This window comes from Mus caroli, chromosome 7 (genome assembly GCF_900094665.2).
Source record: "Mus caroli chromosome 7, CAROLI_EIJ_v1.1, whole genome shotgun sequence".
Lineage (NCBI taxonomy): Eukaryota > Metazoa > Chordata > Mammalia > Rodentia > Muridae > Mus > Mus caroli.
This window is the reverse complement of record NC_034576.1, coordinates 103,939,522-103,951,654: the sequence shown is the minus strand read 5'-3', so window position 1 is coordinate 103,951,654 and position 12,133 is coordinate 103,939,522. Positions and strand designations below refer to the sequence as shown.

Here is a 12,133-nt window from a genome sequence, read left to right as displayed (position 1 = left end):
AGTGGATTAAAGATCTAATATAATAGCCTTGAATGCACTGATACAGGAGACAACTTCCTGAGCAGAACACCAATGGCTTAGGCTCTAACATTAACAATTGACCTCATGAAACCGAAAAGTATTGGGTTGGCTCTCTCCCATGGGATGGGTCTCAAATTGGGGCAGTCATTGGTTGGCTGTTCCGTCAGTCTCTGCTCCATCTTTATTTCTGAAAATCTTATAGGTAGGACAAATTTTCGGTTGGAGGTTTTTGGGTGGATTGATGTCTTCTTTCCTCTTCTATAAGTGCTGCCTGGCTATAGGAGGTGCCCACTTTAGTCTCTTAATCACCCTCTGATAGGAATTTCAGCTAGGGTTAGACAACCTGTATCCTCTCCTGTCCTAGGCCTCCAGCTATTATCAGAGTTGTCTCCACAGATTTCCATTCTCCCTCCCAGCCCTCTACCACCTTCTTCTCTCCCCACATCTAATCACCATCTCCATTTCCCTCCTCAACTCCTCTCCTACCCATTCTCTACCCATTCCCTCTTCCCATCCACATCCAGTGACTATTTAGTTTCTCCTTTTGAGTTAAGAGTCATGCATCTTCCCTTGGTGGTGGTGGGGGTAGAGGGGAGGTGGGGCAGGGAACACATGGCTCAGCTGGTAAAGGCTGGGAGCACAACCAAAAATATAGCCTTTCTTTCTTATAGTTCTTTTTACTTCCCCCAAGCATTGCATGGCAGATCAGTAACAAAATGGACCATGTGGGAAAAATGAATTTATCATTTTCAATTTGGAAGAACTATGAAATCTATAACCCTTCAAGATAGGGGACTTACAGGCCGCAGCTTGCCATATGAGGTGTCAGGAGTCTGTCTTGAGGCCTGTGAGAATCCTGGTGATTCAGCATGAAGGCTGTTTTCTGAGGAAGAGAATCCAAGAGGTTGATGACTGGACAGTAAAGATGCTAGTGTAGATGGAAGTGGTGAGGGGCAGATGCCCAGAACTCTTACCATTGGCTGAAGGAGACCGGGGGAAGAACTGGGAGCTCCTCTTATCTGGACTGGGATACGGGCTGCTGGGCGGCTGGTCATACAGAGGCAGTGGAGGCAGGGATGTGTGAGGCTTGGGGGATGGAGAGATCTGCAGCAAAGGAGGCAGAGTTACTAGGCGGTCTCCTCAGGAAGGAGAGCTTGACTGCTTTGCTGCTCAGCATGCCTGCCCTGGAGCTAAAATAAATCCTGAAGCTTCAATTTTGTGTTGCATTACATTATTCTACTGACTCTATCTTAAACCATTTCCAAGTCTGGGGTTCCATTGTCTTTAGTCTCTATCAGGCAAGTCAGTTAAGTCTGTGAAGAACAAATGGTGTCTCTGTGTGTGTTTCTGACTTCTCTAGGTTTTCTACATGTCAGACTAAGCAGTCACAATCCCATGCCTTACCCTTCCATCTGCCATGTCTGCTGGAACAAGAGGACAAGTAAAACCGACAGTTTCCTGTAAAACCACACTTAGCTGTGGTAGGAAAAATGAGCCCCCTAGAGCTCTGGTAGAACCTGGGAGAGACAGAGGTTCTCATATGGTAAGACAGCCTGTTTAAGGGCTATGTTGTGGAAGCTAGCTGGAGACAATACACCCTCTCCCTTGCTTCTTTCTCTCTAGCAAAATCATCTTTCAAATGTCCTAGGAAACCTAGTATTTTAATGAATTCAGAGAAAACAGTTTGGGAAAGAGAATGAGATGTAAGGTGACCATTTTCTACAAGGTTTTGACAAGCCTCTAATTTCTAAACTCAGTTATGTAAACACTTGGCGACTATGGAGAAGAATGAAGGTGAAGCTTATCGATCTTGCTCCTTTGCACGTGCCTGAATCTCTCTTGTCCATGGAGTGTCGCCATTCTCGGAGGCTGAGAGTTCTTCCACTAGCACCGATGGGAAAACACCGATTCGACCACTGAACTCCCCTTCCCAGAAGCCATCATCATCTTGGTTTTCTTTGTTCAAGATGCGAATAATTGCTCCCTCGGGAAAGGACAGCTCATCATCTGTCTGGCCCTCATAATCATAAAGTGCTTTCACAAAACAGACTGGAAGCAAGAGAAAAACTGGTAAGAGACAGGCAGGTGCACTGCTTTTGTCCTTGTTTTGAAAGAAGGTCTTCTCTGTAGCCCAGGCTGGTCTCAAACTTGCAATAAGCCTCCTGCTTCAAACTCCCAACTACAGAAGAGCAGGTGTACTCATAATGTGTCTAGCAAGATGGACTGATTTCACAACCACCCTTACTTCACGACAACTAGTGAGCATGACAGGAGACAGGGTAAGTTGTAAGTCATTATTCACTGAGAGTATCTTTATGCTTCTGCTGATCAAGACTAGTGCTATCAATTATAGGAAGGAATAGGACATAAAGTGCTTTTAAACCTACTGAAGGCTAATGTTCAGGTATTAATTTAGGTAAAAAACATAACCAGACTGAGTGTCTTATTTTAGTCTTTACCACTGGCATCTCCATTCAGGCTGCCTGAAACGAGTTCTGCTTCTGTGGAATTGCTGGATGTGTGTGACCGACTGTCCAAAGCAGCCAAAGACTGTAGCATGCTCAGTAGGCTGTTCGAGGTGGGAAATTGTAGGTACTTTTCTGGCACATAACCCACTTGGCCAACTTTATTTCGAGCCTGGGTAAAATGACAAGGGGAAAAAAAACAGGTTTGTATACAGAATTTGGACAGAGCATACCAAGAACCAAAACAAATGCCTGAAACATCACAAGAAGGGGTGATATGAGCAAAGGAATTATACCTTTACCCAGTCTTCCATATCTCCATCTTCAATCACTTCTAACACCTCATGCTCCTCAATGGTCAACTCATCTGGTTGAGAAGCCTGCAATGTAGGATGGCCATGAACAAAATCAAAAAGGTTAGATAAAGAGCAGATGTGAGCTGGTCATAACAAAAGCCAGGGGCCAAAATATCGAAATGATTTTGAGAAACAAAATTTCAGTGTTGTAAAACTATCATAATGAGGTGAAGTTTTACTTCCGAAAACTAAACAAAATAAAACTGCAACAGAAACTGGATCCTTAAGAGGTGATCAGGTTCAGTGAGCAGAGTGTCACATGTGCCAGACAACCCTCTGCTGGAAGCAGAGGGTTGGCTCCAGCTTGCTTATCTGCTGTAGGCTATTCAGCATAATGCCTCCATGTACTCCAAATGCCAACCTTGCCATCCTCTGAAGAATGGTGGTCAATGTGGCAAGTATAAGCACGGAACCAAGATGACCTGAGGTGTGAGTAACAGAGAAGACACTTGAATGGACATGCATGCAGTGGAACACAGACACTATGTACATGGACTGCATGGGGCTTGAGCAATGCCCAGGACTCTTCTGGAAGCACTGAAAAGTCATGGCCAAAAGAAGAAAGTTATGAGCAAGCCAATGATTGCAGCTGGGTTTTGCTCCACCTTGATGTGGAGTCTGGGCTGATCCACACAGATACTCTCCATTAGCTGTAGGTGCTTTTCTGCCACAGCTGGCACCCACCACCATGTTTTCTTCTGAGACTCAGAACCTGGAGGAAACTCAGATGCTCCAGAGGGAACTCCAGGGAGGGCCTCCACCAAGGCTTCCTCAAGAGTCTTGTCTGGCACATGTGACATTTGCCTTCCGGTTCTCTAGTAAGAAGCCTTCAAAGCTTTCCCCAATCCCACAACCACACAAGGCCTTATCATTCTCCAGATCTCAAGTATAAAATATCTCCAAATTATGCAAACAAAAGGAATTAATGAAGCGAGTCACTTTTTTTTTTTTCTGTTTTGGATATATGGTCTCGTGTTGCCCAAGCGGCCCTCAATCTGTAGCTGAGGACCTCAAAAAGCCTGAATTTCTGATCCTCCTGCACCCATTTACTGAGTTCCAGCATCACTGGTATGTGATGTTGAAAGTGAGTCACTGCCTCAGGTGTATTTCCCATCTCATTAAAACTCAGATTATGGATGATGTCATAGCTTTCTGACGCAAAACAGGACTGAAGATGAAGGACCCTCCATAATACTCCAGCAACAGATTTTAAGTACATTACCACTGACTTCAAAATATGAACAAAACTATTTACTCTTCATATTTGTTTTCCAGTGGAATTTTCTTGTTACTCTAAAACTACATTGTGTGCCAGACAGGGTGACTGACATATGTCTTAATCCCAGGCTGAGACAAGAAGAGGAATTCTAGGCTAGCCTGGGCTACAAAGGGCCATCCTTTCCATAGGAACACAACACCATACACAAAAATACAACCAAACAAAACCACTAGTAAATGTACTAGCAAAAGGCCCTTTGTAATGAAATCACTTTCCTAAGAACATCAATGGAACCAGGCTTGAAGGTGTGTGAAGGAAGGCAGAGGGGCAGGGCACCTTTATTACTATTTTCACTTTTTTTTTTTTTTTTTTAATCTTTCGGTGTTTTTGATGCAGAGTTTCTCTGTGTGTATCCCTGGATGTTCTGTAACTTGCTCTGTAGACCAGGCTGGCCTTGATCTCAAGAGATCCTCCTGCCTCTGCCTCCTGAGTTCTGGGAATAAAGGTGTGCACTATCGACATGAGGTTCAGGGCACCTTCAAACATACTGTTGTCCTGTGACAATCTATGGAGGCCCATGTCTAGCTCTGCAGCAGTGGGCCAATAGAAGCAAGCACTAGAGTGATGGTATAAGATCTACAGGGAGTGGGACCTGTGGGCCTCCCAAAGTCTTGAGCCAACACTCTCTCCTGTTCTCTGAGTACACAGTGCTCTTTCTTGCCTGTTTCCTTCCTTTGTTCTCTGTCTGCCAGCCCCCACCCCCATCTTTCAAAAGAGTAGGTCTGATTGCTGAGTGTTAAGTCCAGCTTCAGCCTATTTCTATGGACAATAACCATAGGATGCTGTTGAGGGACTGTTAGAGCACTGGTTGCTCTTGCAGAGAATCCGAGTTTCATTTCCAGTACCTACAGGGCAGCTTACAACTGTCTGTAATTTAGCTCCAGGAGTTCTGACACTTTCACACAGCTATACATGTAGGCAAAAAGCCAATACACATTCAAAAAAGTTTAGAAAAATCTTAGAGAGAGAGAGAGAGAGAGAGAGAGAGAGAGAGAGAGCCTTATTTGGTCAGTGCCACAATCCTACAGAGAAAAACAAAACAAAACAAAAAAACGGCCAAAAAACCCTACTGGTAAATAGAGGTGTTTACATAAAATTTGTTAAATGAAAGGGACATTTGATAATCTTTTCCTTCAGGGTTACTAAAGTTAGGAATGAGCAGTTACCGCAGCTCTTACTGCTACTTGTGATTTGTGGCACAGCTCATGTTCTCCCAGAACAGCCATCATAAATTTCTTGCCTCTTCCCTTTTACTTCTGTAAGATCCCTGTATCTCTTAGACACAGACTTCCATGTGTAGCACTCCAGCTAGTAGTTCATCCCTGTGGGTTTCCGTTTAGAATGACTTAAAGCAGGGCTATGTTTCTCTCTTCTGTCATCCCAACTATAGACAGCAAACAGTTAATAAATGCCTACTAAATATATAGTTTTAAGCCTGTGTCCTTTAAGTCAGTAAGTCAGAAATTACTGACTATTTACTTACTGAATATTCAGTAAGTCAGAAATCCAGTCCCACTTATCTTTACATTTCTGTATTTTGCTTTCCTGGTTTAAAAAGTCATGCTTATTCACCGTAGAAAGCTGAAGAATGTGCGCAGAGATTGTAGAGATGCACATTAATTACAAGTTTTGTTTTCTTTGAGGTAGGGTCTCACTATGTAGCTCTGGTTGGCTTGGAATCTGCTTGCTTCTGTCTCCAGAGTATTAAACATTAAAGATATGAACCAGCATATCTGATCCTTTTTAAAAAATGTGTATCTGTACATTTTTAGTAATAAGGTCTCTTCTTCTATCATGTGCTTGACTCTGGGGAATCAAGTACTGGTCCTAGGGGATTTGAACCTAGAATCTTGCATGTTAGTGAAGTACTGTACTATTGAGCTAAACTTCTTATCCCTAAACAGGTTTTCTTTGTCTGGTTTACCATAGGAAAATGACTGGATATATCAGCAGAAGAGATGGGGAAGAATGTGAGCTGTCTGAAATCAGGTGAGGGTTTAGGAATCTACCTTTAAGTATCACAAATCTTATTTCTAGAACTTTCAAGTAAATATAACAATAGGAAGTAAGATCAGGAAATAATTTGAGCTTTAGCTTTATACTTTGAAAGACCTTTCCAAGTGTCTCAGAAGATGATTCCAAATTTTCAGAAGATTATTAAAATAAATTACATGGCCTTAACCCTTTAGGAAACAAGACAAATTACATGTTTAAATTTAACAAATGGATGTCAATCTCAAAAAAAGCCCAGGTAGGACTGAGTAGATGGGGCCAACTTTCAGCACACAGGGGTGAGGTAGGGTATCAGTGTACAACAGTTGAAGTTTCTCTCTATACTGTCCCCTGTTATCTTTGACACTATCCTCTTCTGCCGTGCTTTGTTACAGTATTACGGGGGTGGGGGTGGGGCAGTCTGAGCCTCGCTTGTTCATGCCTCCCTTGCATGTTCATTTTCTCATTCTTCTATCACTTACTGTGCCCAGGCACTGTCACAGGGGCTTAGTGAGTGATGTATGAGGATATTAAAACCTTTACCACAGAGCTGACACCAGAGGACTTAGCATCATTTGCTTTATTATGGCCTGATGAGCAGCAGTAAAGCATACAGAGCAGACATCTCAGTGAGCAGTGGCTTTGCTATTAGGCTGTGGAAGATGTGTCTATGATGTCTGCAGGACACTGAAGTCACTTAATGCTACATTCTTCAGAACGTATTACCGCTGTGAAGCAATGCATGACTGTTTAGAATGCGTGACAGAGGGCAATGGGTCAGATTACATTTTCTTTTTTTTTTTTTTTTTAACATTTTTTTTTTTAAGATTTATTTATTTATTATATGTAAGTACACTGTAGCTGTCTTTGTCTTCAGACGCACCAGAAGAGGGCATCAGATCTCATTACGGGTGGTTGTGAGCCACCATGTGGTTGCTGGGATTTGAACTCTGGACCTTCGGAAGAGCAGTCGGGTGCTCTTACCCACTGAGCCATCTCACCAGCCCCAGATTACATTTTCAGAAGTGACTTTAGGAGGTACTTTTTTTCTTTTTTAAGGGAAAGACATTTTTTAAAAAAGATGACTTATTTTAATTATTTGTGTGGGTGTAAGTGGCCCTTGGAGGCCAGCCGTCAGGAGTTGAACTTACAAGTGGCTGTGAACTTCAGTGTGTGGATGCGGGGAACTGAACTTGTGTCCTTTGTAAGGGCAAAAAGAGCTTTAGCTGCTGACCCATCTCTCCTGCAAGGGAGGTGCTTTTTGAGCTGAGCTCCAAGGGAGAGACGTAGGCATCTGAGACTTGAGGAAATAAAAGTTCTAGGCAGAAGGCATGACCAGTACAAAGATGTTCAGGGGGCAGGAGTTGGGTGCTCTTGGAGTTTGAACTATAGCCACTAGCTACTGTACTGGATTCTTTCCTACAGCTGCTCTATAAGACACTTTTCCTCTGGCCTTAATCTTGAGAGGCTTCCTAATAGACGATCTATGCCAAGCTGGGGTATGAACTGAAAGTTTATGGGATGTGGGTACTACACTCATTGTTTTGCTATGGAAATGTTACTTAGTCTTCACAGTAAATACTGTTCCTATGATTCAATAAATAAACAACTCTCAGAAAAAACACGTTACCAGAGACCCAGCAGATGGTTGGGTAGCTCAACAGCAGCAAAGACAGGGTTTTAATCAGAAAAGTCAGACAGCAGAGACTCAATATTTCACCACCATGCCCTGTTTCTGTCAACAGATGGCAGCTTTGTGCTAGCCAGCATAGTGTAAGCAGATGCAGTTCCATGGATTTTCAGAGTTGTCACAATTTACTATTAGCGAAATATAGGGGAGATACAAACCTTATAGGAATAAACAACTTTGCAGGTGAGTGGATAATTTCTCAAAGTGCCAGAAGGGCTGGAGCTGCTGTCATCAAAAACATCCATGTTGTCTTCAAACTCTTCTCCTTCTTCTCTTTCAGCATCTGCATTAAGCTAGGAAAAATTAGAAGCCATTGGCTACTTTGCTTATTTCATGAAAATGGTAGAAAACAAACAAATTGAAAATCAGATTGTTTCAAAATATTAGTTTATCTATTCAACCTCACATATTATAAAAGACCAGAGAATTTTAAAAATAAAAAGTAAAATGCTGTTTCAGATGTAGTATACATGCCTTTAATCCCAGCATACAGGAGGCAGAGGCAGGCAAATCTTTGTGAATGGTCTACAAAGTTTCAGACCATTTAGGGGCTACATAGTGAGACTGCGTCTTTTAAAAAAAAGTACCAAGTACCCAAGGAGCTAAAGGGATCTGAAACCCTATAGGTGGAACAACAATATGAACTAACCAGTACCCCGGAGCTCTTGTCTCTAGCTGCATATGTATCAAAAGATGGCCTAGTCGGCCATCACTGCAAAGAGAGGCCCATTGGACATGCAAACTTTATATGCCCCAGTACAGGGGAACCCCAGGGCCAAAATGGGGGAGTGGGTGGGTAGGGGATTGGGGGGGTGGGTATGGGGGACTTTTGGGATAGCATTGAAAATGTAAACGAGGAAAATACCTAATAAATAAATAAATAAATAAAAAAGTAAAACATCAGGCTGGGAGGCTGGTGGTTTTGAAAAATTACTTGCCATGCTAACCTTGATGACTCAAATTCCATCAGCAGATCCTGTGGTGGAAGGAGAAAGCCAGCTCTCAAGGGCACACCACCATGGTATACACACACACACACACACATACACACACACCAATAAAGTAAAACACTTCAGTGATGCACACTTGTAATTCAAGCATTTGGGAAGTGGAGGTTAAAATTCAAGGCTGGCAGCCGGGCAGTGATGGTGCATGCCTTTAATCCCAGCACTTGGGAGACAGACAGGTGGATTTCTGAGGTCAGCCTGGTCTACAGAGTGAGTTCCAGGACAGCCAAGGCTACACAGAGAAACCCTGTCTCGAAAAACAAAAACAAAAAATGCAAGGCTGGCTTTAGCCAGGTAGTGGATTCGGGGCTAAATGAGACCATGTCACAAATAAACCTCAGATATACAAGAAGTAAATTATCAGTATCCTTTAACTTTTTGCTGTTAAATGTTGGCAAACAAAGGCCTCTTAACATTTTTAAATGTTAACACGAGGAAATATCGAAGACTGCTGTATGTTACGACGAAGACTGTGGAGAGACAGTCTGGTAACTATGACAAGTAGAAATGCTTTACACGTGGTTTTTAGAAAATATACTGCCCAACACAGAGCTTAAATCATGACCAATAGCAGATATAAATAAGATAAAGTGCTCTGTTACTGAAAGACATTACCAGAACCACAATGAAGGAGCTAGAGATGCAGCCCAGTTTATAAGAGTACTTGGCTAGTATGCATTCAGACCTGGGTTCCATCCTCTGCCTCCCCAAAACCAGGTGTGGTGGTGGTGCATGGCTCCAATTTCAGCATTCAGGAAACAGAAGCAAGAAGATCAGAAATTTAAGGTCATCTTTGTCCACAAAGCTGAAGCCAGCATGAGCTATAAGAAATCCATTCACCCCTACAATGAAGCCAGGTATGATGCATCATGTCTGTAATACCAGCACTCAGGAGGCTGAGTCAGGAGAACTGCTTTAAGTGTGATTTCAGTCTAGGCTACAGGGTGACACTTGGTAGCACATGGCTATATATTTGAGTTCAGGCCAGTATGGGCTACATGAACCCCTGTAACAATCAATCAATCAAAACACAAACCCCAAAACAAACATAAAATAACAAGAAACAATCAACAAAATCCACCCCAATGAGATACTACTCCATGTCCATTAGTGTCTTTATCATAAGGAAAAAGGAGCATGTATTGCTAAGAATGTAGCAAAGCTGGAACCTATACACCAGTAGTGGGACTGTAAATAGCACATCTGCTGTGGAAAACGGGATGTCTCCTTAATAAATTAAAAATAGGAGTATACAAAAATTTCCTGGGTATACACCTAAAGAAATGAAAACAAAGACTAAAACAGATGTTTGCAAATTCATGTTCACAGCAGCAATATTACAACAGCCTAAGTTCCACTACTAAAGGAATAGGTAAATAAACAGTATACACAGATAATGGAATATTACTCAGTCTTAAAAAGGAAGGAATCCTGCCTGACACATGCTACCAAATGGATGTACTTTAAAGACATTATGCTAAATAAGTAAGCCATCACAAAAAGATAAAAACCAACTCCATTTCTAGGAAGTGTGAAGAGCAGCCAAAGTCCTAGCAGCACAGCCTTTGTTGGGACTGAAGGTGGCTCATGGGAGTTATTGTTTACTGGGTACAGAGGTTTAGTTTTCATTCAGTTGTTTGAGACAGAGCATCACTATATATCCCAGCCTGGCCAGACATGTACGCATCTCAGGCTTCTTAGAATTCTTTGCTTCCTTCTTTTGAGTACTTAGATTACTTAGTACTTTGAGTACTTAGATTACTTAGTACTTTGAGTACTTACTTAGATACGTAAGGCCACCATGACCAGTGAAAATTTTCATTTTTAAAAAGATGTATTTTATTTTTAATTGTATATGTGCAGAGAGGCCAGAGGTATTGAGTTCCAGGTGGATGCTAGCCTCCTGTTGTGGTGCTGGGAAGTGGGTTCTCTGCAAAAGCAGGACAAACATTCTTAATCACTGAGCCATCTCTCTGGTCCCTTAAACATCTTTTATATATTCAGAAGACCTTTCTTTCATACTCTAGGGAAAGTTAGACATTTTACTGTATTACACAAAACACTCAGACATTTATAAAAATGGGTAGAACAAGTTTCCAAAAATATATATGGAATGCTAACATGTACTGTGCTTTGGTACTGGGAATCAGTCCAGAGAACTTTCTCTTGCCAGCATGGACTGATACTAAACATTCCTTTTACCTTCTGTCTTTAGTTCATGTCTGACTCTCACGGAAAGGACTAGAAAGCTTCAGTGACCACAGGCATGTCAGATGCTTTGTGCGGTTCTAGCGGGTTTTAAAGCACAGTGTCTTAGACTAATCTCTCCCTTTTCCCTCTTCGTTGTTCTCGTGGTTTCTTGACCCACTAAAATCCCACTCTTCCTTACTCTCTTATCTAAGGACTACACTCTCAACCCTTCTTTCTTCAATCGAAACCATTCTTCTTAGCCATACTTACATTTTTCCTTTCTTAAATGTTGTAAAAAGCTTACTCTTCCTGCAAGGGCAGTAAGAAGAACCCTGTGGGAGTTTCTGCAGCGGCTGTCTTCTGCTACAAGCACGGGGGTTCTCCCAGACAGGAAGCAGTGACTGACTGGCTGGAGGTGAATACTGACTATATCACTTACTTGCTGTGTGAGACCCTGGGCAAGTCATCTGGTTCCTAAACTTCAGTGACTCAACTCTCTTTTGAAGACAACTATTTTTCTAATGAAGATAAGTACTTTTTCACAGGGCTACCAGAAGGATTAAAGGAGGTAATGCATTTTAACCCCACACACTTGGCAAATGGGAGGTACTTAGTGCATCATCATCTTTTGCTGGTTTTGTGAGGTACAGAGAGTCAGATGAAGAATTTGTTGACACCCAACACAGAGGAAAGCAGCTACTTGCAGAAAACTGATTAGCAGAACCTCTGAACTCTACTTGGACAGAGAAGTGACTGCAGAGCACAGGACCTTACTCCAAGCACTAAGTAGATAATATATAAACTTTTGTTCAAAGCAAGATGGAATACTAAGGACCAGATTTGAATTTCATGCCAGAAACAATTTAAAAAATTTGTTGTGGGCCTGTAAAATGGCTCCATGGGTAAAGGTACTTGCCACCTCCTGCAAGTTGTCCTTTGACCTCTATTTGATTAATGTGGTATGCCCTACCCCCAATAAATAAATGTAATAACATAAAATATGGTCAAAAATTTAAAAGTTTTCAAGACATAGGCCATCAAGCAATGAAAGACAGTAGTGTCTGGGGAATGGAAAAGTCTGCACAACTTATGCTCAGAAGAAGTTTCCAGGCTGAGGACACTGTGCCCTCTGA

The 12,133-nt window shown here is 42.1% G+C and overlaps 1 protein-coding gene across 2 annotated transcripts in view; it reads right to left on the bottom strand.

Annotated features, from left to right (window-relative positions):
• The window catches only part of Fchsd2 (FCH and double SH3 domains 2), a 169,756-nt gene that overhangs the window by 6,823 nt on the left and 150,800 nt on the right, over window positions 1-12,133 (bottom strand). For both annotated transcript variants that reach the window (XM_021167292.2, XM_021167291.2), the window contains 6 exons: window positions 7,962-8,096; window positions 2,783-2,866; window positions 2,481-2,658; window positions 1,850-2,070; window positions 996-1,125; window positions 822-904 (listed from right to left, as the gene is read on the bottom strand). In XM_021167292.2, coding sequence (XP_021022951.1) covers window positions 822-904; window positions 996-1,125; window positions 1,850-2,070; window positions 2,481-2,658; window positions 2,783-2,866; window positions 7,962-8,096 — 831 coding nt within the window. The remainder of the gene's footprint in view (window positions 1-821; window positions 905-995; window positions 1,126-1,849; window positions 2,071-2,480; window positions 2,659-2,782; window positions 2,867-7,961; window positions 8,097-12,133) is intronic.